Source organism: Aulonocara sp. 'chitande type north' Nkhata Bay, linkage group LG13 (assembly GCF_057382095.1).
Source record: "Aulonocara sp. 'chitande type north' Nkhata Bay isolate Kocher_YH1m ecotype deep benthic linkage group LG13, A_spYH_male_GT1.1, whole genome shotgun sequence".
Taxonomy (NCBI): domain Eukaryota; kingdom Metazoa; phylum Chordata; class Actinopteri; order Cichliformes; family Cichlidae; genus Aulonocara; species Aulonocara sp. 'chitande type north' Nkhata Bay.
Genome location: NC_141356.1, coordinates 12,840,159 through 12,866,752, shown reverse-complemented (window position 1 = coordinate 12,866,752; position 26,594 = coordinate 12,840,159). Strand labels below are relative to the sequence as shown.

The window sequence follows — 26,594 nt, the reverse complement described above, 5'->3', positions numbered from 1 at the left end:
TAAATGTACAGCAGCATTTGTGTGTGTGTGTGTGTGTGTGTGTGTGTGTGTGTGTGTGTGTGTGAGAGAGAGAGAGACGCAATTAAAGTATAACACACAATGCCTCATTGAACAGCAGATGGAGCTGCCAGCCACATCGCTCTCATTTGGCTCCATTTATCTTCCATATACCTCTCTGTTTCTGCACCTTACACCCTCACATTTCTCTGTATTCTCTGCATATGTGAGCTATCTTTTTCTGTGTTGCCTCTCTCAGTTTTGGCATGTGGTGACAGAAGCAGCACTTGTCACTTCAAACCCCCAGCCCCCACCCACCATCCCTCAGTCACGACTCTGTCATAGAGATGGTGTGAATCATAAAACGCCAAAAAAAAGGAACACAGCACCAAACCACATCCTAAAAAAAATCCAAATCCTAAATTTTGCTCTTGCTTTGGCCATTTACGTGTTAATCATTTATTTTACCCTGCATCTGAATAATAAGTTAATGTAAAATGTTATCCACAATAATTCGGCTGTATACAGAATAGAATTAAATAGAACTAAATAGAAAAAATAAGAGCTCATTCATTCAAATCCAGCTGTGCTGACGGGGATGCGCTAGTGGTGTTGACGTCAGTCGTTAGGCGGTCACACAGAATGCCTGTGTAGAATTACGGCGAGCGCGCGTGCGTGTATGTGTGTAAATTTTGTCCTTGCTGCGCGCGACCGTTCGGTTGCCTGGGTCAACACACGAAGGACTTTGATATCAACACTGCACAAAGTACACACAGCGCTTACCGTAAATAAAACGGTTCCCGCTGTTTGTGTGTGCGCGCGTGTGTGTATCATTGGCGTATCCGCGCGACACCCCTCTCTCCACCTCCCGACGTCACCGCTCTCCATCACTCGTTAAGGGCTCCGGCTACAACCAGCGCTCACACAGACGTACGCGCGGGCACAGCCGCTAGCCAGCAGGCTAACTACCGTTTCCTCTTTCCCTACCGGCGGTGCGGTCGTTGCGTTCAAACTGTGTTTTCCCGGTGTTGTTATGTGAAGACGTGACTCTCGTCGAATAACGGAGAATATTTATCTGCATCTCTTCCTCGGCTGACCGGGAGCCGCCATGGAATGCCGCGTCCTGTCCATACAGAGCCATGTAGTCCGGGGATATGTGGGCAACAAGAGCGCCTCTTTCCCGTTACAGGTAAATACAATTTGCATGCACCCGTTTTCGGACAACGAGCGACCAGACGCTCGTTATCGGACACGACCCTGTCTGACGTGTTTCACTGCCCTTTGCCAACAAAATCCGACTGCGGCACTCTTATCAGCGCCAAACAGGAACGTGTAAATGGCTAATTAGATGGTGGAAAGTTAGTACAGTCTTGGATGCGTTTATTTATGGCTCCGGTTAGTTGTAATTTCCCAGCTGTGAGAGTGAAAAGCGGACATAATCGACGGCGATGTTAGATGTGCAACGAGAATCTAAAAATAACTGTGTAGTAGCCCAGATATTGAGGGACAGCCGCGACGACAGGTGTCGTGCATAATACCCCCCCAAACCTGTGCATCCTTATCAGAGATGGGAATGTTAATCAGCAGAGGTGTTTTTTTCTACCAGCGTCTTCGTTATCTGCACATTTAGCCACCAAATGAAGAGGAAAGTCGTTATCTGCTAGAGAAATTGCGGCGCGACACATGTCATTGAGGGTGTCCGATAATGGAGCAAGGTGTTCTTCATCATAATCCGTGGAGAGAAAACACGAGGCTGTATATTTAAGCTGTATAAAAACGTGTAGCCTACCAGTACTTTTTGAATGAATCATCCAACAGTGATCAACAGCCTGAGGATTTGCATACAAAACCAGTGCAGTTATAATATGTCCTATTATTGTCATTACAAAACAAATATCGCAGTGAAAAAACCCTTAAACTATACCCTGCTTTACTACAATTTGAAAGTCTTCCTTGTGAATTGGATTGCACCCCCTGACATTAGATTTCCTTAAGGAAAGCAAGTGTGAATATTGAGCCAGAATTAAAATAAAGAAATGATTGGGCATGATTTTCAAGCCCTTTATTTATATTGATATAGCTAAAAGTCATAATCAAAGTATTAATCTGACTGAAGTAATGCTATAGAAGTTTTTGATCAAAATAAAACTTAAGTAACAGGACTCCTTGTGCAGAATAGCATACGATACATTAGTGCATCTGCTGGGTACCTTTTCTATAATAATACTGCATAATATACCTTTATATTTCTAGTTTCAATTCTGGAACATAATAGGTAACCAAAGCTTTAATATAAATGATGCAGAGTATCATTTGTAAAATTTAAAGTAGTAGAAGTAGAAAGACCAACAACACCACAGAACAAACCGCAAATGATGTGCAAGAACTTGGTGACAATGGGAACAAAGAACTCCCATTTACCAGGAAAATACCTCCCGCAGAAATTGGCTCAGGAACTGGAAACAAACAAAAGTGTTTGTCTCCTGAATCCAAACTGGAAGCTGCTTCCACAGCAGAGGATCCTGATCGCTCAAGGCTCTGCCTTCCATTCAACTTTTGGAAACTGTAGGAACTGCAAATAAGCCTGCAGTCTGGAAAGAGGCTGATATTGGAGAAATATGGCCTCTATTTGAGATCAAGGCTTTTCAGGGAGAACTTGATAATTAATAATTACAATAGGTCAAAGTAGATGTAACGAGTTTCATCAATACAAAGAAGGCAAATGAAAGAAGGCAGTCATAGCTATTAGCTGCACCACGTCTCATCATTCACAGTAATACTGAAAATTTTATTTACATGGTTATACAGTGTTATATCAGTGGTACCCTGATATAACACAAGACAAGCGCACACATGTCTGAAACTGAGAGAAATTTAGTAAAAGGGTAGTTATAATAACAACAAGGACACAGTTGGAAAGACACTTGGAGCTGTACTCCAAGTGTCAGGAAGAGCAAAATGGATGTAATTTACTGATGTGGTTACATGGTGTGGCAAAGTAGGGCTTTAGGAAACTGGTTGAAAAGCTTGACCCAAGATACACCATCCCGGGTAGAATATATATTTCATTTTAGTTTTATTAGGGACAAGCTATTAATTCAAAATCTCTGTTCACCTGAGTGTGTAACAGGTGAAAGAAAAATGCTTATTGCTGATACATTTAGGTTGTTAAATTACAATCATCTACCTGATGAAGGTCAACTGGACTGGAACCTTGTAGTTTAATAAATGTATTGGTGGTAAGCGACACCATGAGCGGGAACTGCATTTAATTGTTTTGGTGAAATGTTTTTATGTGACATACTTTTTTATTAAATTAAACAGTTGTGTTATACTTTTACTTAAAAGTCAGAGAGTTTTTATATCAGCAGAAATACTGTTATCACAGATTTGCTAAAAATTGTAAGATAATTTTGTACTTGATGGCCATACCTGGTTAGACACCATGATTCCATGATTTTTTGGGCTAACTATGATAGTAATTGCTAAGTAGTTTATTAACGTACCACACAAAAGAATTGAGCAGAAGTACTACGTTACATCCCACCAGTAGTCCTATCACCATCATTGAATAGTGTTAAGTATTAACAGTACTCAAGCCCAATAGGGAGGTAAAAGGAAGCTGGAAGTTGTCTTAATCACAAAGTGTTGCACTAATGATAAAGGTTGTAGAGCAACTTATTTAACAGTGGGAACAACTTTGCTGTGACAGAGTTTTGTCTGATAACAAACCACATGCTGTTTAATAAATGTAAAATGAAAGTTTAATGCAGCAGTATCTTGTACTTAAGATGTTTTGAAGAAAAAAAAAACTAGGCAGATTAATAGCCTGTAACTCAGAAAGTCTTCGTACTGTGAAGGTAATTTTTTTTGTAATGGTCTTTGGATATCATATGATATATAACATTTGTTAGCTGATCATAACAAATGTTCAGCTGGTTCTGAATTGCTCAGGTCGGACTTTTTTTTTTCCAGATTCATAAAATGAAAATCATTTCATTACACATTATAATGTGGCTGCCTCATCACAACATTGGAAAGATGTTGGTTGGTTTGGTGTCCTCGTAGCATTTTGTTAGAGTTATTTATCTAACTAGGATTTCAAGTATGTTAATTTCTTTCCAACTTTACTTCTTCAGAAGTTAAGAAATGCCATTGTACAATTTTCTTGTCAGTTTCCCTGCTTCTTGTGAACTTGGCATTTTTTATCTTAAATTTGCCTTTTTGTACATCTGCCATTTTTTCTTTTTTCCTAAGAAATTTTCCTCTTTTGTTTCACATAATGCACCGTTTGAATCTAGAGTCTAAAGTTGGTCCTTTATAGTTAATTTGATATGTGAGACCTAGAGACCTAGTGTTCTTGCCATCAACTGACAGTGAAAATCTTTTCCTTTAGGATCTCTGATGTTTACAGTATATCACCTTTATTTACTGTATAGCACATTTAAACCAGGACATAGGATGATGCAGACGGATTGCTTTGAGCCTGTGATTATCTTGATTACACTGAGGATGGTTATAATTTTAGTGTGCCAGTAGTGATGCAGTCAGTAGTGGTAGTGAGGCGTTATCGGCCAACAGTACAGTACATCACCCTGAAAGACTGGAGCTTGTTGTAAGAAGGTTCAGGTTTATTTTTAGCTTGCATTACCCCAGGGTGAATTTTGCGGTTATCCCAGTGACTTGTAGGCTTTGATGCATGTCACCAGAGTCCAGTAGAGACACTAATGTTCAACTACTACGCCTGGTTAAGCCTGTTTATACAAGGCTAATACTAAAGCAGTCTTAACTAGTGCAATGTAAAGTGTACTGTAAAAAATTGTCATTATGGCTGCTTACAGCTTAGGTGAGTAGGATCACTGACACTTGTCCCTAAGTTTTCAAGACTGATGTTTTGGATTCATGATAAACGTCTGAATAGGTAACAAATTTGCTGGGTTGTAGGTTGTTTTTTTTCTTCAGTTTCTCCTTAATATTATTTTATAACACAACGGTAATGCAGCGTTAGCTGAGATGCTCAGATCCCTCTCTTTAGCCACCTCCATCAGCTCATTTGGGGGGAATACTAAGGCATTCCTTGACCAGCTGAAAGATTTACTCACTGTGCCCGGAGTCTACCCTGGTGCTTCCTGACAGGGCATGCTTGGAACACCTCAGCCCAGGAGGCATCCTAGTCAGATACCTGAACCACCTCACCTGTCTGTTTTTGTGATTGGAGCATTACTTTCCCCTTTTGAATTGCCTGAAACCAACTTAAACTCTTTCATGGCCTCACAAAGATCCTCCCACATGCATGTTTTTGCTTCAGCTGCTGTCAGAGCCACACTCTTAGCTTGCTGCTATCTGTCAGCTACCTCTGATATACCTCCGGGTAACCAAGCCCAGTACAACTTGTTCTTGAGCATGATGGATCCTTTCACCATCTGGTTTAGGGACTATTTCAATAACAGGCATCCACTACTTTGTGGCTGCAATTCTGTGCAGTTGCCTCGGCAGTGGAGGTACAAAATATGGTCTATTCAGTCTCAATGTCTCTGATATTCATTGTAATGCTTTTGAAGTTCTGCTGAAGGTGGGAATTGAAGATTTTGTGGACCAGCGCCTCTGCCTCTGCTGGATTCTCTCAGTGCACCTGCACAATAGGTTTAGGTTTGGGTGCACCAGGGCTGTCCACTATCCTCCTCTGCCACCTGATCCAACTCACCAGGTGGTGATCAGTTAACCGCTTAGCATCTCTCTTCACCCGAGTGTCTGAGACATATGGTCCCAGATCTGATGAAAGAATTACAAAATTGATATTGTTCTGCAATGCAGAGTGTCCTGGTGCAATAATTAACACGCTCATGCTTGAACATGGTGTCCATTATGAATACACTGATAAGCCTTGCTAAGAGAGCCAGCATTTGTGTTAGAATATCAAGAGTCTGCAAGAACATACATTTTCTAGGAGCTGCTCATGGTGCCAGTGTGTATAATGAGTGTGTCTGGATGGTGATTGCGGCAGACAGACTGTGTGAATGAACCACTGCTGATGCTTGTGGACATAAGCAAAAATTAATTAATTAAAAAAAGGGCAGTGTGTTAAATTTAGACTTCAATGGAAAACCCACAGGTCAATGAAGGAGAAAGTCTCACCATGCACAGTAACAACCATGATTCAGCTGGTGTCACAGATCAGAGAGAAGAAGATGATGATGGTGATGACAATGATGTCAGCGAGCGTGCCGGGCATCCCTCTCTCTTGTCACGACGGAGAATCTGTGGCATGTCAGCAGCCGGGAGACGGCAACATGAGAAAGCAGGGCTCTGATTGGCTGCCACAGGATTCCTCCTAATGACGTCAGAAAAGATGGAGACAGGCTGCCTTAAAGTTAAAGCTTCAGCTTTCACATAGAAACAGCATTCAAGGGCACTGGCACCCTCCATAATATCAAATAGCGATTTTTTTTTAACATTAAAAAATAATGAGTACATATAAATTTTACATCTTGATTTCTTTTAAGTGCCAGAAGTGGAAAGGAATAGTTCTTTCAAAAATAATGTCCAGAGTAACTGCACAAGAGAAGAGTGTAGCAGTTAAAGTGGAATAAGTGATCCTTATTATAAAACTTTTAAGTTATATCAGACTTTAGTGACATGCACCCACAGGTATGGGCATTTCCAAATAGGGGAGAAAAGCTGACTTTTATTTCTCACTCTGTTATATAAATCAAACTGAACTGAACAGTCATTGCAGAAGGATGGTGCCAGCGAAGTCACGATGCAGTAAAATTAGCTGTTGTGTTGCCTCAGATGTGATGAGCCAGAAGTGCAACTCGTTAATTGAACTCGTCTTTCGTCAGCTGTGAAAGGGGCTTCCTCGCAGGGGGAATTTACCAAAAGCTTTTCTCCAAGAAGGCAAAATGTTTAATTTTTTTTAATCTGTTAAGATCCTCGCCTTGAGTGAAAGCTTTCCCGTCAGCAGCGGTGCAAACAGTCTGTCAGTGACTTGAGGCCCATGAATAGAGCACGGGAAGATGTGACCTAAATAACATATTCTTAGACCCACCCATGTACATCCGCTGTAAATACACGGTTTTGCATCAACGGCCAATTTGGATCCACGCTGAGGCAAAAGAACACGCTGCGATAAATGTCAGTGACAGTTTGTGTAGTCACAGCAAAGAAACAGATGTTTCCAAACAGACGGGAGGTGATAGGCTGGAAGCTCAAAATCACTTCTGAATTGACTGAAATTTGAAAACTGAAGCTGAAAGAATTCCTAAATGGTAAAATCCAACCTCATCATGCATTTATTGACCACACCCACTACTACTATGAGTAACAACAGTCTTATATCTTGAATAGGATTGAAAGTAGCGTTATGCTCAAAGCTGCCATGTTTTTTTAGGTACATGCAGTCCAAAATGCTGCAAATGTTCTGCATATTATTTTACATTGATATTGAAACGTTAAAGTTATGGGGCAATTGTTTATTAATTTTCTTATAATGTAAAAATAGCAAACAACTTATTGTGAAAGTTACATAAAATGAATGAGTGTTTATCAGAACTGAAGCACAGACTTCTTGGACAGCATGTACTTTGCAGTAAACCAAAATACTAGTATGATATTTAGATTAAAAATATACAATAACAAGTCAAACAGCAGCAGTTGTTTGATTATAGAGAAACTGCAGTCGAATTTGCTTTGGTCAGTAATTACAATTTGGATTATTTTAACATTAAAAACTGTTTTTTAAGAGGGGGAAATAGAGTGTTTGGGGTAGGGGAGTCAGGGACATCCAGTAGGAAGTTAGTCCCAGACTAGCAGGTGTTTTTGTCTGTAAAGGCAACTACTGGCTCCAGGTAGAGAGACAGAGAGGGACACCAGGATGTCCAGACAACAGTGGGCTTGATCCCTTTTGGAAATCTGCTCTGTAGCTACACAGGGAGCAATTTTCATTGCCACATTTAGCCATTTACCTCGCTTTATTTAGGAAATTTGTATTAAATATTTTGGCAAGGCAACGATCACTTGAGGTTTAAAGTGTAACATGATCACTGACAGTCCTGTAAGTTAGGACAACAGAAGACTCTCCTTGAAGGATAATGCAAATATTAATATATCAAAAAAGGTCATAATTCATTCAGTTCTGTGTGCACAGGAGTGTAATGTGACTGCAGTGAATTGTTCTGCATGTTAATCGTGTTTTCTGAATGCTTCACGCTGCTGAAATAAATACAGTGTCCCACCTTTCAGAAACCCGTACAAGGTCAAAGTTAATATCTACACTGTGTTCCTGGGTGGGTGGAGGGGCTCTTCTCTGAAAGAGGATTCTTGTATCTCAAAGTCACAGTCAGTTGAAAAGAACAAAGACCTCATTCACTCTGCCAGCTTTAGCTCAATTAAAATAAAGACATTCAGATAACAATTAACTCAGCACGTGGATGAGCCATGTGTGGGTGTCTCTCTCTCTCTCTCTCTCTCTCTGGGGTAATTTATAAAAACAAATCTGTTAAGAAACAGAGAGAGTGAGGACACCACGAGCTGTTTCTTGCAGATCTGTGTGCAGACTTCAGCAGAAGTTACATTTAGACGATGTCTGTATATCCATCAAGGTTAAATGAAGTCTAACAGTGTGTTTCTTTTTCCCTCCATTGCAGTTTGACTTTTTCATGTTCAACTTTACAGTACTAAAGTATTTTCAGCTCATTATTTTGCAGCTTTACTATGTTGATTTAATATCACAAACACAAAACAAAGGCACTGAGGCTATCTAGTTAGCTACAACTGAACCGCCAAAGTCAACCTGAGAAGGACTGTTCTTTAGTGAGCCTTTGCATTAAAAATGACAAATGACTATCCTCTCTTTGAGGTTGACTTGACACAATGGAGAAGTAACACATTATACATTAAACTCAATCAAACTGTTCACCCAGAAACCAATGTGTCTGCCCTTCTGTTCTTGTTCTGCTTTCATGAAGAAAATTAACTTGGTTAAGTCATCACAGATAATTTCTCCCACTGCTCAAAGGTGGGCAATTACTGCTTTGCCGCAACCAATAAACCCTTACTTGTGGAGAAAACTCAGATTAAATATTTTAATATGCAAACCAAACATGGTGATGGAATCATGACGATGTAATGACCATATTTCTAAATCTTTTTAATAATTGTTCTAGTACACTGCCAGTCTGTCGCAGGGCTAACACAGACTGACAAACAGCCATTCACACTCACATTCAGAATCACCAATTAACCTAACCCCCCCTAACGGCATATCTTTGGACCGTGAGAGAAGCCAGAATACATGCAAACTCTGCACAGAAAGGCCCCAGCTAGATCAGGACCTTCTTGCTGTTAGGCAACAAAGCTAACCACTGGGCATCACTGTGCTGCCCGAGGGTCCAACTCCTCCACAATGAAAGCATCAATATTCCAGCAATGTTCCAGTTAAGACATAATGCTCTCGGTCTTTGAAAAGATGAAAGCTTTGTTAGGAATAAGTATATCTCACTAATGTCATAACCTGGTGCCTCACACATCATCACCAGTGAACTCCTTGTGGTACCTGAGACACACCAGCAGCCTGAGACTACAGAATGAAGTCTTTAAAACACAGCCGAGCTGTAAAAGTGTGTTCTCCTGATATCTTCTGACAACTGTTTTCTTTCTGTGTCTTCTGTTTTCAGCTTTTAGGGTTTGAGGTGGACTCAATCAACTCCGTCCAGTTCTCCAACCATACAGGTCAGGCCACTGACTTAGCCTGTGTATCTCTCAGTTCGTGCGTGCCTGCTTTATGTGGGTGTGTGTGAGTCAGTCAGTTCCCTCGGTGTCGTGATGAGGTGTTGGCGAGTGTTAACAGACATGGTTCCCTTCGAGGCAGCGACCGTGCCGAGGCTGACGACTCGACAGATAAATGAGTTTCTGTGGAGGTCAGCGGCTGCATGCTCAGACACCAGAACAGCTTGGAAACACAGATATAGCTGCAGGGAGATGAACGCCATTCACATTTTATACAAGCTCCATCTCTGTCTCTCTCTTATTGGACATGATGCTGCTGATCTGGTGCCATCTCTATTCTCTTTAAGAAGAATCATCTAAAGATCCCATTTCATGAAAAATTCATTTTTATACTTTTATGAGATTTTTTTAATATGAGCCGTGAAAATCTGAAGTTGCTTAATTGGCTCTCCAGTAAAACTGTTTTGTTTTTTTACATCCTTAAGCTTATTAGCTGTATGTTAAGGGGTTAAATAATTATGAAAGTTTATTGATGACTCTCAAAGTTTAAAATCTAATCAGTATAATTGAAAGAGATGTGTAAAATTTCTGCAAAGGCGTACTTGTGACAGAACTAATTTGATTTGAAGGAACTTGTATGATTGCAGTGATGATGCATCTTGTTACAGAGATGATGCAGACATCGCCTCTGGGCTGTCTGCATCATCTCTCTGTCACATTTAGCCATAATATTTGGATCTGATTGCCAGACGTGAGTGAATAATCTGCACCGTGTCTCCTTTGTCGCACTGATGTGTGGCCCCACTTCATGGAATCCAAGCTAACTGAACCTGAAGAATGAATCAGCTGTGAAAACAAACATATTTGTCCAGCTGTTGCTTGTTGCTTCATAGTGGAGTCAAGAAATAGTAGATCATAACAAAGGTTTGATTTTGTTTGTGGGTGGTAAACTAATTTATCTGCATATCTGATTTCACGTGACCTAAAAGACAGTGCGACCCCCTCGTGTTATGGTTTAATGCAACCGATTCCATACGGTTACTGCTGACTTAGCTGTAAGCTGAAAGTCTGATTGACGAGTGAACTGCTTTGAAGTCAGCCTCAGATTGTTTTGTACGGAGTTGTTATCGACACAGATAATAGTGAGCTTAAAAACAGTGAAAGTGACCTGTGGTGATGTTGCAGACTGAGGCTAAACATAATTGTAGGAGTTTTTGTAGGATAAGTGTCATGTGGGCGAGCCTGGAGCTTAAATGTAGCAGCAGCAGATGGTGGTATTTATATTTGCCTGTTGCAGCCTTTTTCAGTATTTTCAACTACTGCCTAGGTCACGTTTCATGACAGACATGTGAGCTTTAAAGAAAGTTTATGTACCTGAGAGGTTAGATTCAACTTAAGTAGGCTTTCTTTGTGTTAGCTGGTTCAAGAAAACCCCAAACCCACTGAGATTGATCTTTGTAAATAGCTATTTAATGTCTATCTTCTGTTTCTTTACCTTTTTCTGTGTCCTGCTTTTGGGTCCTATTGGTGCATATATAGTGAAATCTCACAGTGAAAAATTTGAAGCCTTTTTTTGGTTTAATTTAGATAACTATCACCTATAGCTCACAAAAATCAGAAATCCGGTTTCTCTTTAGAATATTTCATAGGACATACAAAAAATAATTTACAAAAGAGAAATGTCCAACTTCTGAATAGTATGTTCTCTTATACACTCAGTACAGGCTGGAGCTCCTTTACCGTGAATTACTGAATCAGTGTCACCTTTTTCATTATCACTTTCCGGATGACATTGGATAGTTTTGCAGGAAAAGTTGAGCCAACTCCAGAATTTTCCACACAGTCCTTCTGAAATTAGTTTTTTCTTGCATTTCTTGTCTTAGAGAATTACTGGAGTTCAATTTAAACCCTTGGGGACGAGTTAAAGCCAGGAGTGAGTAATCTAATCACAGGTTGTAAGCTCACTGTTATTATCAATCCACTTGCAGAGTAGACAGTGATACAGCTGAGGACGGTGTGTTGTGGAGAAGAGAAGAAAAAGTCCTCACATCAATTGTGGGATTCTGTTTGAGTGACCTTAACGCAGAAATGCCTCAGACTTTAATCAGATCTTACATTTGCAATTTCTCAGAGGAGAGTGTGTAATTTGGTGTGACATATTGAAGAAGACGTTTTCATCTGAAAAGGGAGAGAAGAGCGGCTGAGGAGAGGGGCAGAGAAGGTGAACAGAGAGGAAAAAAACTGGAGAGAGGAGAGAAAATGAATCAAAGAGAGAGATGATGGAGAGAGAGAGACGCTGGGAGCGGCCATGCGACGCAGCAGTAAACAGCAGCGGGCGTTGGGAAATTGCGACAGCAGCGTGCGATGACGTCAGAAGCAGCTCTTATCTGAAGGCCTGCCTTCATTTTGCCCTCCCTCTCACGCACACACCACTCTGACTGCTCATCTCTTTTCTTAGCCCCCTTTGGCTTTCTCCTGGCTTGTTGCTTAGCAACCAGAACCCCCACCACAACCACGTGACCTGGCTGTGACTCACCTGGAGCCACGACGTCACCAGCTTGCAGCAAACCTGTCATGTGCAGACAGACACCCTCCACACTGGCTTATATGCTTGTGGCCACTTCACATACATGCACACCTGTATACAGTATTCAGCACATGCTGAGGCAACACACAAACACAGTGTGTGTGTGTGTGTGTGTGTGTGTGTGTGTGTGTGTGTGTGTGTGTGTGTGTGTGTGTAGTGGAGCATGTACGTCTTTGTCCTGCTGCTAGCCTCCACTCTGTCCCTGTCTAACCAGATACTGTGTCTGCAGGTATCAGGTCTGCTGTGTGTTTGTGTGTGTGTGTCTGTGTGTGCGTGCATGTATGTGTGTGCGTTCTTCATCCAATTAGATTCAAATTCTGGGTTGTGGGGTAAAGACATGTCTGGGGCACAAAGACCTTCTCAGGAATTTATGATCAGGGTGTTTGTCTTATCCTTTGGATGATGTTTGCAAGGTTTAATTGAAATGAGATATTAAATGTAAAATCTTGATATGTCAGTGAATAAGATGTGATATAATGAAACATTAGATATTATGAAATGTGGGTAGAAAAGTTATCCTGTGTGTGAACCCTGAAAAAGACTGAGGGCATAGACACAGACAGGAAGGGAGGAATAATAGGGAACAGTTGAGCCTAAGCAAACATTAAAAAATACAAATAATAAAGGAGGAAAGAAAACCACACGAGGGTCTGACCTTCAGAATAAAACAGGAAGTAAACTGAAAGAGGGACTGGAGCAAACTCACACAGAGAGAGGCTCGACTAATTAAAGTATCATTGTACAGTTTTCTAATCACATCACGTCATGTTTGATTCTCATTTAAACTTTCTTTGATTTACTTGTTGTGAATTGGTTGAAAAGCTCACATTTCCCTGCAGGAGAAGTGTGTTTTATCCACTGGTCTCTTCACAGCAAACACAGTAACATCTCTCCTGTGCTTTCTGAAGGATATTCTCACTGGAAAGGTCAGGTCTTGACAGCAGATGAGCTTCACGTTCTTTATGAGGGGATCAAACTGAACAACGTGCACCACTATGACTATGTTTTAACAGGTGGGTGTCCTACTTTTTCACATGTACCGCTGCTCAAAATGCAGATATCTGGACAGTTTAATTTAGTTTAATCAGAGTTGATTTTTAGATCCCCCTGAGGTTAAATTTAAATAAGTTCCTTGCAGTCTTCTTACTTTTTTTAAGCATCATGTACTTGTGTGCCAAATGTAGATAACACATGTTATCTACATTTATCAAAGCAGTAGATCAATTTTGACCACGGGAATAAAAAAGAGATAAGAAGTCACAATTTTCTTCTGTAAAAACTTTTTAAGGTAAATCTGAGAATCGGTTTGGATTTAAGTAAGTTTAAGTTCAACTGGGTGCCATTATTGAGATACAGAGCAGTTTAAGTTTACAGTTTTTAACAGAAATCAAAAAGTATAGTTAGTTATGAATCTTTTCATACACAGCCTATAATAATTTCTCTGCTCTGTCTCTTCCTTGTGTGTGTGTGTGTGTGTGTGTGTGTGTGATGTCTGCAGGGTACACCAGAGACACGTCCTTCTTGGAGATGGTGGTGGACATTGTTCAGGAGCTAAAGAGAGCCAACCCCAACCTGGTGTACGGTAAGCAAACACATGGTTTCACAGAGTGAGAAGGGCACAAGAATCACATTAAATGCAACAAAAGATCCACTGCTGTGACTGAGCATTTGGCTGCAATAAAGCTTTAACCTTTGTTACCTTTAGGAAATTCTTGCAGTTAGTAGAACTGCTCAGTTATGGCAAAAACTGCAATCAGATTGTTTTGGTCATACTTTTAATTAATTTTAAGAAAAGTGTCTTTTTACTGGGGATTTCAACTTAAACTTAAGTAAATAATTCAGAGGAAAAACAGGTTTCTTTTAGAGTGGTAGATGTGGTGGAGGACAGAGTGGGAGGGACAAAAACAACCGCAGCGTCCTTCCACAGGTCAGTCTCAGATTTATCAAGATGAGAGGTTTGGCTCCTGGGCTGAATGCTTTTACATTCAAGCCAAGCCTTCGTTATCAGAGTTTAAACACATTTTTGGTGAGGCAGCAAAGGCATTTATTATTTAACCAGCTTATTCAAAGTAGATCCACTTCACTCCAGGGATGACTCTGTAGCCTGAAGGATTTTTTTCTCATGTCACACCACTCAGTTTGACTCAAATCAAGACTGTTGCAGTTTTGCCTGTGGACACTGTAATAGTAGATACACAGTGAGACTTACTGCCTCTGCTCAAAATAATAAGCAAACATTGGGTTTTGCACAATGTGTTTACCTAAGCACTTATAGAAGATCCTGTGTTACATGCTGCTGCTGCTGCTGCTGCGAGATGCTTTTGAATGTTGTCATACTTTAATAACATAGGAGAGCAGTGACTGTAAGACAGCATGGGTGTTTTATGGAAGTGAGAGTAATTGTATGCGTGTTTCTGGTTGTATTACACATATTTATTTGTCATATCAGAACATTACTGGATGTTTAATCTTTGCCTTATTAGTTCATTATTTCATCAACATCTTCCCAGTAACAGGTTGTACATTTTTTACTGCAGTTAGAAACACATGGAAGCATTTCAATGTGACTTTTTTGTGTGGAGAGTGGGGATTGGATAAAAGTCTGATTAGATAAGTGGTTAAGATGCATGGGTTTATGGATGTTTGATCAGATCAGTTCCAGAGTTATAGCATAGTTACCTTTCAAGACCTGATGTCCAACTCCACCCTCAGAACTAAACTTTTTTGCCTTCACCACAGCAGAGGCTCCAATAATGAGAAAAAGTATTAAATTGGTCATTTCCTAAACTGATATGTAATAAACAGTATAGCCCAAAGCAGGGTCTCCAGGTCTTCTGTTTTAATACTTTAAAAATGGATAATAGGTTTTTCTGTCAGTCTCATTCCCAGCTTGGATGCGCTCATCTCCAAATCCACTTTCATGCCTCCCATCACTGCAGTGTGTTTATGTAATGCGCTGATTGCTGGTGTGCTCTCACTCTCAGTATCTTTTTGTCGTTTCAGTGTGTGACCCCGTCCTCGGAGATCATGGATCTATGGTGAGATTACTGATTATTCGTGTACCCTGTTGTATGTGTGTCCATGCTGTCTGTTGTTTTTAAGAAGGAATTTTGTGCCTTTCAGTTTTGTGTGGGTGGGATTAAGTGTGTGTGTGTGTGTGTGTGTGTGTGTGTGTGTGTGTGTGTGTGTGTGTGTGTGTGTGTGTGTGTGTGTGTGTTTATACAAATATATATATTTGTGTTTGTGTTCTGTGGGTGTATTACAAGACTAATTTCTCATGACAGAGGGATTATTGTGATCTGACAGTATTACATATACACAGTGACTCACTCTGTGTGTATATATATCTACTGTGTGTGTGTGTGTGTGTGTGTCTATATTGTGTATGTATTACATTATGCGGACAGTTTGTGTTGATCATGTAAAAGCATGAAAACAAACATCAGAGAAAAGCTTTGTATTAACTCTGCCCACAGATGAAGTCCTCTGTGTTTGTGTGACTCTGTTTCCACAGTATGTTCCTCAAAATCTTTATCCCGTCTATAAGAACAAGGTGGTTCCTGTTGCTGACATCATCACTCCTAACCAGTTTGAGGCTGAGTAAGTAAAAGTGTTTTCAGTCTTGACAATTTGACGACTCTGTGACCATCTGTTCATTCACCTTCTGATTAGTAGACTAATATCACTGCATAACAAAGCCTTATATTATTGCCAGAGTTTAGTTTTATTTATATAGTGCCAGTTCACAATGGTCATTGTCTCAATGTGCTTTATATTGCAAGGTAAAAACTAGATGTTGATCATATGGTCACCAATGAGCAGCCCTTGGTGACAGCAAGAAGGAAGAACTCCTTTTAAACAGGAAGTGAATGCATTACTTTAGTTCCCTAGTAAGAACATTCATTGACATGAATGCATTCCCAATCCTCTTACAGGTAAGTTTAATCATCACAGCTTAATTCCGAACCCTGATCCCCAAGTTAAGTGTAATCTGCAAAGTAATAATAATGTAATGTAATAATGTGAGCAAGTCGGTCTCATAAAGAGTGTTTTTATTTCATTTTATTTATTTATTGCCTGGTTCCCTGACAGTGACCGCTACATGTGAGCAGATACAATCACACACACATTCTGTGAGTCCTTACAACGGTCCTCTGCACATGTCTGAGACAAACTCTCCCTGAATGGTTTTGTAGTTGTTCTGATTTTCTGAGTATATTGGTGCAAACGGTCTTTATGTAATGCCACTTATGTTACCTAATACTTCCATTTTGTGGTCCCAAAAATACATCTTTGCTCCCCTTGTATCCTCTCTTATCTTTCTTGTTAATTTTTCCTTCCACACTTTATGAGAATCTCTTTTATGTATTCTTAATTTAAGCACTGTAAATCCAAGATGACTTGAGTTCTTTGAAAATACATTACTTTAATCAGTTACTTATTTCCTCTCTAAATATTTCTTTATAAATAGCGGTTGTGTAAATAAAGATGGATCCTTTCTTCTGTCACTGTGTATTTAGTAGGGCTGCACGATTTTGCATAAAATGAGAATCACGATTTTTTTGCTTAGAATTGAGATCACGATTCTCTTTTCCAGTATAAATATTTATTGCACTTATTAACTGCACATCAACTTTGTAACAGTTGAGACTGAACATAAAAACAATAAATAAACATAAAAACAACAAATGTCTCACGTTTTGTTGTTGCTGCAAAATGTTGTACTGCTTGAAATTCCGTCTCCACCGTTGCTCGACACTGCGTGTATAGAGCAGGTAGTGCAACAATAGAAAAATAGTTGCGGGACGGCACTGTGTAGCGTTTGTCTAGGGTGTTGATCATTTTCCTAAATCCCTCGTTTTGCACAGTGTTGATGGGAGCCATATCTTTGGTCAGGTGATAAGTGATAGCCTCCGTAATTTCTTTGTGCCTGCGGGAGTTCGACGTGTATAGGGAAGCGCTGTATAAGGTTCCCGTTATTGATGTTTCGGTGGTTGACCGGGACGGATTTTCTCCTGTCACTTTCTCGTCATCCCTGACGTGCTCTCCGTTGTTTTTTCCCTGCTAATTTTAGCAGCCAGCTTCTGTATCACGTGGTATAAGGCTCCGCCCTTGTCATTTGTTGAGCAGGAAGAGTGAGCGCTTGTTTTCATGCAGATTACGTCCCGGATCAAAATGCGGTACAATCGTCGTCGTCTTTTTTTTTTTTTTTTTAAATCGTTGTCATTTGGAAATGATATCGCACATAAGTATGAATCGAGATCGCGATTTTCTAACGATTAATCGTGCAGCCCTAGTATTTAGCACTCCTCTATACCCTGAGATCACACAGTGAGATTGCATCATTAGAGCTTTGCTGTTTTTGGAACAAGCTTAAGTCTGATTCACGCTCCAGTTCAAAGGTTATACCAGCAGGAGAGTGCAGAATAGGGTTAGTGCCATTCAAGTACAGTAATGATTGATTAAGTCGAAAATAATTTGTCAGCTCAGCAACAGAAGAAAAAAAATTCTGACAGTTGCTTTGATCTTGTTTTTGTAGTCTGTTCAAACTGTTTTAGTGGTCCATTATCTGTAGGTCATGCACCACGAGATGGACCCAGGCAGAGTGATTAGTGCATCCTGTAAAGCAGCATAATAGCCTAACAGCTAACATTAGGTACAGTTTTAGCTTGACGCTATATATAATGATCTTTAAAATACACAATTCGAATAATTTGGAACTTGAAGCATTTTGATGGAAACTGCTAAATTGAACCTCTTGTTAGTCGGCCTGCTCGTGGAAAAGTAAAGATGGTGGTTGAAGCCCAGTCCTAATAGTTTGCATTATGTCATTCGCGTTCTGTTTGTTTTCTCATCACATTAATAAACATGAAACTATTTGAAAACCTTTTTGAATGTATATTAGTGTCTCTATAAGAAAACAATTTTCTGCACTAAGTCATTTAACGTGGTAAGATTTAAAGCCTTATTTTTACCTCCTTTATAGTAGGACTCAGTGGACCTAACAGATGAAGCCATCAGATTCTTTGTTATATATTCTTAAAAGTGTAACATCTGCTGCTTAGGTTTTAAATGACGTTTTTATGATCTCCACAGTCACATGTGAAGTTTTTTTTTTAACCCTTACAGCCTCTTTTTTGCAGTAATATTAAGCAGTTTAAGAATCTCACATCTGTCACAGCTTTATTGTGAAGTTACTCCACCTGCTGGTTTGTCTGTATGCCTGCAGAATCAGACTGAATCAGGTTCTGTTCATGAAAGAGTCTTGATTTAGTGTCTTCAGGGTCTTTGTTGCAACTATGTTTTCACACGTTATTTATTTTGCAGCTGTTGTGATTGTTTGCTTGTGTTTTAGATTATTGACGGGGAAAAACATCAGCACAGAGAAAGACGCTGTAGAGGTAACATATCTACTTATCCTGTTTTTCTTCTCTACATGAACATTAGTTCTTGCTGTAAAAGTAGAGTTTGTCTTTTTGCCTTTTCCAGCTTCATACTTCTGTATCTCATGTTCTGATTGTAGGTAATGGACCTCCTCCATGCGATGGGCCCAGACACAGTGGTTATTACGTCCTCTGATCTTCCCTCTAGACTGGGAGACCGCTTCCTGGTGTCATTGGGCAGCCAGCGTCATGGTAGGCGACAGGATTAGGAATGTAGTTTGACATTAACTCATTCACTGCCATTGACGTCTATAGCCGTCAATTGCAGTGAATGAGTCAATGGGTTTAACTCATTCACTGCCAATGGCTGGCAGTGAATGAGTTAATACAGGAATTTAACCTGTTGTGTGTCTGTTGTGCTGTTCAGTTCGTCCAGATGGCAGCAGGACAACACAGAGAGTGCGATTAGAAGTTCCCAAAGTGGATGCTGTCTTTGTAGGAACTGGAGACTTGTTTGCTGCTATGTTGCTAGCGTGGACACATCACTACCCCACTGACCTAAAGGTACACACTCACAAACAAACACAGAAAAACTGTTTGGAGCTCAGTCCAAAGTAACTGAAAGTTTGAGGAATAGGAATATGGTGGAAATACAGCTAAGTAAATAAAAGATAAGGTGACATATTTGAAGTCAGGAAGAAAAAAGATAAATTACTGTTTTGTTTTTTCTTTTCTGTCTCTCAGACGGCCTGTGAGAAAACGTTTTCAGTGATGCATCACGTTATCCAGAGGACCATATCCTATGCTCATGGTGAGAATAACAGAACTAGTTATCAGCGTCTAAAGCTTTCCTTGTTTGAATTTCATGAACAAAAACACTAACAATTATGTGAAATCAGTTTAAACAGCGTCTTACTTTAGAGTTTCAAAAAATTTTGGGTGGTAAAAATAAAAACTAGCAGTAATATTTCTTACCTGCATGGGTCCTCACTACAGCAGCTCATTGATAAAGTCTGGATTTCTGCTCCTGTTGTTATCAGTTACTGGCTTCTCCTGCATAACTGCTTTTAAATGCGTTGCATGAATGGCAGTTTGTTCATGACACCTGTCTTCAGATTCCAAACTTTGCACAATCAAACTTTGCGGGTTAATTGAATTTTGTGTGACCCTTACCTGCCCCTCTCGCCCTCAGAGTTAGCAGGTCCTGGTCGGAGGCCCAGTCCGCCCCAGCTGGAGCTGCGGATGGTCCAAAGTAAAGCTGACATAGAAGATCCTGCCATAGTTACGGAGGCGACAGTCATATCCTAACGTTGCCCACCCATAAGACTCATACTAACCTCTCCATCCATAAATCTCTCAGCTCCTGTATCTCGGTAAATCTCTCATTACTGTAAACCTTGACTGTCATTGCCTAACTTCAATAACTCATCATCCAGACTCCTTAAACACCTTAGTATTGTAAACCCTTTAGTCCTTTAACCCTTTGAAGTCCTCAGTGTCCTGATCCCTAACTTAACCCTTAACCCTGTTTTGGAACCAGAGCCATGGATAGACAGAAGGTTTGGTCAGGGTATCCGAGAGGACTTTGCAGCAGCTCTTTAGAAATTTTTAGGGCTCTCCGGATGACTCAGATAGGGAACTTCCACAAGCACAAAATGTCATATGTTAAGGTTAATGAGAGTGATGGCTTTAAAAAAAAATCATCCAGTATTCAATCATCTGCACGACAGTGGAATTGATTTGGAGCTGGTAAACTGAGATCTGGGCAAAATTCACAACTGTTATAGAAAACATGGGAGAGGTTTTGTCCTTGGAGTGCTGCTAGGATAAGTTAATAGTCTTACCTCTGGTTTAAAATAATATTTTACCTTTTTTAAGTTTCATAAGACTTATTAATAAGTCTTTTCAAAAAGTTCTCATGGATAACTTGATAACGATCTCGGGTTTAGTTTCTGTGGCTTCTCTTCAGTCTGGCCTGGTTTTTTGCCCCTGTAGCCACACTGAATAGTGATGTCAGTGTATTTGGATGCACGTCAGTCTATTCACAGTGACCCAGCTGCTGAATAACAGCTCTCGCACAGAGTTAGACTGTATTTGTGGTGTTAGTAAGGGTCATGTGTACGTGCAAATGTATGCACGTGCACATGAAAATAGGTGCACCCATGCTTTCTTAAAAAATAAAAAAAACAATAAAGAATGCAAACATTTTCATGGTAAATAGCAATAATCAGCTGCATCTACAGGCCATCCTTGTTCTGCTCTGCAGTGAGCTCAGCGTAGGAGCAGTAGAAACAGTTCTCCACCTGCTGCAGGTTCTGATTATTTATTTAAAATTATTTAATTAGGAAATGATGTAAGAGTATCTGAGTTTACTGGGACTAGATGGCTACATAAACCTTTCCCAACAAGTAAAGACATGTAAACTCCACAAACTCCTGCATGGAGTCAACTCCAGGTCCCTCTTGATGTGAGAAAACAGTGTTGCCAAGGATACGGCAGACCTCTGGGTCGAAGCTGATTTTCAGAGCAGAACAAGAATTACTGTCAACAGCTGACTTGGAGTACGCATGACTGTGGGACGAAATCTTTTTGGTGGATGTAGTTGAGTAATGGAACGTATGAACCTACATGGAACACATCACGGATCCTGGATCTGGCGAGTAAGCCGGCTGATAGAGGAAGAAAGGCTTAGAGGGTCAGGGTTAGGAGTGACTTACCTTTCATCCAAAGAGCGAGGCAGTTGTCCACGGATAAAAATTGAAAAATGAGTTGCAAATTATAACCGGGCAGGCCGCCCAACTAAAGTCTCTTTGTGGAACCACTGAACAAGTTCTCCAAAACTCTACCTCAAAATTATTAAACTTGCCTACTTTATTGCTCTATTACTGCCACCCTGTTAAACTGGCATATTCTGTTTATTTCTGACAGTGTTGCACTCTAGAAGTGGTTCTCCACACCTGACGCCAAGTTGCAAGACTCTAAAGATCAAACACTGTTTTTCTATGGCTCTGCCCACCACTCTTTTAATCCCTTACCCGTCTTACAGCAGTGATGTAATGGTGACCAAGTTTAACCCCTGAGATCTCTTGAAAAATATAAGAAAACAAACAAAAAAAAAACGCACAATGTATAGATGTTGTACTATAACTGTATTGGACCATCTGTATGATATCTTCTATCTGATCTGTCTATTGGACCATTGTGTTGATGCTACTGTACTATAGACTACACGCACTACAATATCACTCAAACAGGAGACGTCCGGGTTGGTTGTGGCACTCGCAGACGCTTCAGTGCCTCTAGTTGTTGTCACCTGATAGTAACTGTCTAAAAATCATAGTGTATAGTTGAACCTTTTTCATCTTAGCACAACATGAAAAAAATGGGCAACCCGAGCTGCCTGAGCTGTCCCCAGCTGATTGTAGACCACTCAGAAATTGGCCACCTCAGTGCCAGAACCAACCCACGTCACGCCGGACGGCTGCCGGCCCAGCTCTCGCCCAGAACTCTATATCTGAAAGTTGAGCCACTGAATTTACTGGAAGCCTCGAGTAGTATCGATAACATCTACAAGCTCTGTAAACTTTTATTTTTAAAAATGAGCTTTTGATTCCCATCACACTCCACTGTGGTCTCTGTCACGTCTTAATCTGTACCAGAAACCTGAATTATTCTGTGCATGTGCGTACGAGTTCCTATTACCTTTATGTTTAAAAGTAGTCATTAGGTGTGTTATGTAGAAATAGTTCTGTTTGTTGTGGGTGCAGTAAAAGTAGGTCGAATTTCAACCAAATGCTGTGAGTTGAATCTTGAAACGAAAGATTAGTTTTGCACTAAACTAATACAGTTAAGTCGTTAGTACAGCTTAATCTGTTCAAACAGTTTCAGTTAAATCATCATCTTACAAATGTCACAATATAAACAATTTTCCAGAGCCAAAAGTGATTAACAATAAATGCGCCCCAAAAATGCCTCTCTAATTTTTAGTTGTACAAAAACACATAAAGTCAAATGTCAGGGTTTCAAAATCACAGTATCAGCTTTTGAATTACATTAATATTTGTTATAACCAAAACCAAAACCAGTGGTGGTATTATAACCTGTAGCTTTTCCACAGTGGAACGTGATGGGAAGGGTGAGAGGAGAGCAAATGGCGACAGTGGTCATGAGCTGGTTTCAAACCAATGATGTCGCAAGAACTTGGGATGTGCCTTAGCCCACTGCGCTACAAGGGCACCACAAGAAAGGAGATTTCAGTTTTAAATTACCTCCAGAATCTTTTTTTCTCCTCAATTTTGGAAAGTGCAACCAAATATTCAGAGGCTTAAAAAAAAGAAAAAAAAACAGCCAGAAGCCATCAGTGATCCACCTGAGCTGGATGTAAGGTTCTGGGCAAGTCAGTGTATTTCTGTACTGCTGTTGTTTCTCTATGGACTGTACTGTGATACTGCCTTAGGAATCTAACATCATAATACCACAATACTACTCACAGAGAGGAGGAGGGGAGGGAAGGAAACATGAGATGTCTTAAATGTAGGTAAATGTATGTTTATCTTGTTTATAGGGGTGCAAGGGGCGGAATTATTGTCTGGTTTACAAAATTGCAGAAAATTGACTCTTTTAATTCCAACTAAAAAAATGAAACCCAAAAAATATAAAATTCAGTAAATATTTATAAAACAGTATTTTTTTTTCTTGGTGAATGACTAATTTGAAATTGCAGCGTGGGTCAGATTTATTAATAATGATCCAAAACTAGACAGAAGTTAGAAAAAAACAACTGAATGAAAGTCACTTTATGATGTCATGGAGCTCCGTGTGTATGCGCACTGCTGAGAGAATGAATGCAGAGACTTTGTGAGCTTTGCAGTTTGCATTATAAAGCAGTCAGTGATTTACCTGCCTGCGAACCTCAGCACAAAACAGTTTTGTTCACAACTTCTAGATCTCCACCTGCACCAATTGCGTACACATCGTAACGTCTTCCCCTCCAAAAAATGCAACATTCCTTGTGAGATTTGTCAAAGCCCCACAAGGAATAAGTAAAAAATAAAGCATACAAACAGTTAATTAACCGTTTGCAGTTAATTAAAACTCAGATTGTTAATAAATCTGGCCCTAATTGATTTATCATTTGGGAACTGCAGTGTTGTACACTTGTGCTCAGAGGTAATCTGAATGCACCTCTTGGACAAATAGGTGGGAAAAACGATCTCATTTGTAAAACACTTTTGTACCAGTACAGTTATATTGTGTCACTGTAGCGCTGATTGTCATATCAGTAACAGACTTCACGAGTCTGTGCATTTTGCCAACCGTCTTTCAGCTCTGCTAACAAACCCGACCGCTGTAACACTGGATCTAAACGCATCCACCTGTTGTGTCTTTGCTCGTGGGAGAGTGTGTGTATGTGTGTGTAAATGTCGTTTATGGTAACAGGGTTTCGTGTGTATGTGTGTCTGCGCATGTAAAAATGAAAGAGCAAATACATGGAAAGAAAATCTGCCAAATGTTGTGGGATGAAGAGGAGGGGGAGGTTAAAAAAGAAAAGGAACGCTTTGGTTAAAAGATGAGGAGGGGAGGAGAGGTGTGTTCAAGAGGACAATCACTCCCTTAACCCCAGCTGAACATTTAGAGGACTGCTCGGAGAGGGAACTGAATCCTAAATGTTCCCTTGATGCCTCACTTTGCTTCTTCTTCCTTTACATCCTCCAAACCTGCGCAAACCCCTGCAGTGCCAGTTCTTCTGTCCGTATTGCTAGTTTTTAAACCTTAGCCTTGCCGTGTGCGTGTTCGTTAGATGGTTAAACTGTACTTTCACTGTTTCTGCTGTCACTGCTTTGTCACGCCGCTGTTCCCTGTTCTCAACGTGCCTCAGTGTCCATGTTGTTGCTGTCTGTCCTGCTCACGCTGCTTTCAGTAAGTCCAACTGCTTCAGATTCCTCCGTTGAATTTTGAGTTGGTTAAAAAAACAAAAGACGCAGGTTTGGTCTCTGGCTGCTTGTTCATGGTAACTGTACACGGGTTGAATTTTGTAGGCAGCAGGTGTTGCTAATCTTTTGAGGTTTTTAGAGTTTTGAGGGGGTTTTGTTCACTGAATCTGGTTATTATCATTAAAAACTAATTGCTAGATTTTAGATTTTTTTTAAAATGTTAGTTTGTGTTGAAATACACCATTTTATGTGTTTTAGATGGAGGGGTGATGTAGCCAGTGAAGTCTCGAGTTTATTGAATTTAACTGACATGAGACCAAACTGGAGGCTCAGACCATCCAAAACATTGAGGTTTACACCTGCTACTGACTTGCTTCTGTTTGTGGACCGTGTGTCACGTTTTTAAAGTTAACTGCAGATCAGACGGCCGGTGAGGATTCTGAATGTTTCACTGAAGTGAAACCCTGTGTGATTGGATCCTTTGTCTCTCTGGCTTACGTGGTCATGTGACTCATTCCTGCGTGGCTATCCATGCTCTCCCGTCCTCACACCCCAGCCTCCCCTCATCCGTCTCTGTTTAGTTATGAATTGGCTGCCATTTAAAAACTGCAACAGCCCACCTGCTTGTGCCACAGTGGTCCTCTCCTCCTCTACATCCACAGGTTCAACTCCACCATCTTTTTCTTTCCTTCTGTTCTCGGCGGCCAAAACAAAATGAGGAAATGTAATAATCATTGTTTGGTAACTGTTTTTAGTGCTATGTTTTTGGAGCGTTACGAGTATTTTCTAACATGTTACAATAAAAGATTGTAGTGTACAAATTCACATTTATAAATATATATATATATATAGATATATATGAGAAATGTATGTTCTAATGCAATAAAGAGAGATTAAGAATTACACGAGCTGGATCAGTCTCATTATTTACAATCTGTTTCTTCCTTAGATTTTATTGGACATACAAAATGAGGACATGCTTCTGTATTTTAATGAATTTTATTTTGACATTTATCTGTGTGATATACAATACATCGAGTGACTTTGTGCTGTTTCAGTTGGTCTCCACACCTCAACCTTCTCAGACATGATCGTAGATCTCAAAAGTTGGATTAAAGCTTACAATGTCCACCATGTGATTGCATTGTCAGCCTCATGAGGCAGTAAATATGGTGAAATGCTGTATCTGGCTCCAATCAAACCATTTTTACATCCTTTATTGTTTTTAGTTTAGGTTAGTGATAGCTCTGTTTTCCTGGTGCTGAGTGAGGGTTTGAAAAACCAGAGTTCATTTCTGAAACTAAGAACGGATCAACCTGCCACACCAATGACCACCTGAGGGCGCTGCTGAGCCATCAACTACATGGTATGACTGATCTTGCGCTTCAGTCGACCAGAGGTGGCAAAAGTAGAGACATTCTGTACTTAAGTAGAAGTACAGATGCTAGTGTTAAAAATACTCCAGTACAAGTTAAAGTACTGATTCAACTTCTTTACTCAAAGTGAAAAAGTAGCTCTTTGGAGCACGCTTCTATGTTTGTGCAAAGCTAACTGAACCTTGTCCTACATTAAAGTAAAAAATAATATTAGTGCGTATAATACTGACTTTATTTCAGTCTAAATTTAATTTTCTAATCAAGGTACTCAGCTTGAATCAGGTAAGTAGAACACCAGCAAAGATGTTGCCTCTAAACAGGAACATGAGTAGGGAAGAGGTTCAGTGGAATTCAGCAGGTGGGGAACGCATAAAGTCAGCTGTAGTGGCTCAGTGTGGGGAAAAGAATCACAACTCACAATCATTTCTATTGAGAGCTCCAGTTTTTTTTTTTTGTTTTTTTTTTAGTCTACAAGTTGTGGTCAGCTGGCCTGCTTGTCAGCAGATGCTTCATGAGTTGTCCTGGCTGATTTCCATCCTCTTCACTGACAGTACACTGTGTATGCTGTCTTTATACTAGACAGTATACAGTT

The 26,594-nt window shown here is 40.1% G+C and overlaps 1 protein-coding gene across 2 annotated transcripts; it reads left to right on the top strand.

Moving 5' to 3' along the window:
• Nucleotides 1–119: 119 nt before the first annotated feature.
• Nucleotides 120–25,523, top strand: LOC147315814 (pyridoxal kinase-like). 2 transcript variants are annotated; one of them, XM_086258761.1, is made up of 11 exons: nt 120–1,186; nt 9,672–9,726; nt 13,219–13,323; nt 13,809–13,892; nt 15,314–15,348; nt 15,825–15,910; nt 18,666–18,711; nt 18,834–18,945; nt 19,121–19,257; nt 19,438–19,504; nt 19,886–25,523. In XM_086258761.1, the coding sequence occupies exons 1-11, from the start codon at nt 1,106–1,108 to the stop codon at nt 19,999–20,001; spliced, it is 924 nt and encodes a 307-aa protein (XP_086114887.1). In that variant the 5' UTR covers nt 120–1,105; the 3' UTR covers nt 20,002–25,523. The 2 variants fall into 2 exon arrangements, with proteins under 2 accessions (XP_086114887.1, XP_086114888.1); XM_086258762.1 differs by lacking the exons at nt 120–1,186; nt 9,672–9,726 and adding an exon at nt 9,769–9,914.
• Nucleotides 25,524–26,594: the final 1,071 nt, after the last annotated feature.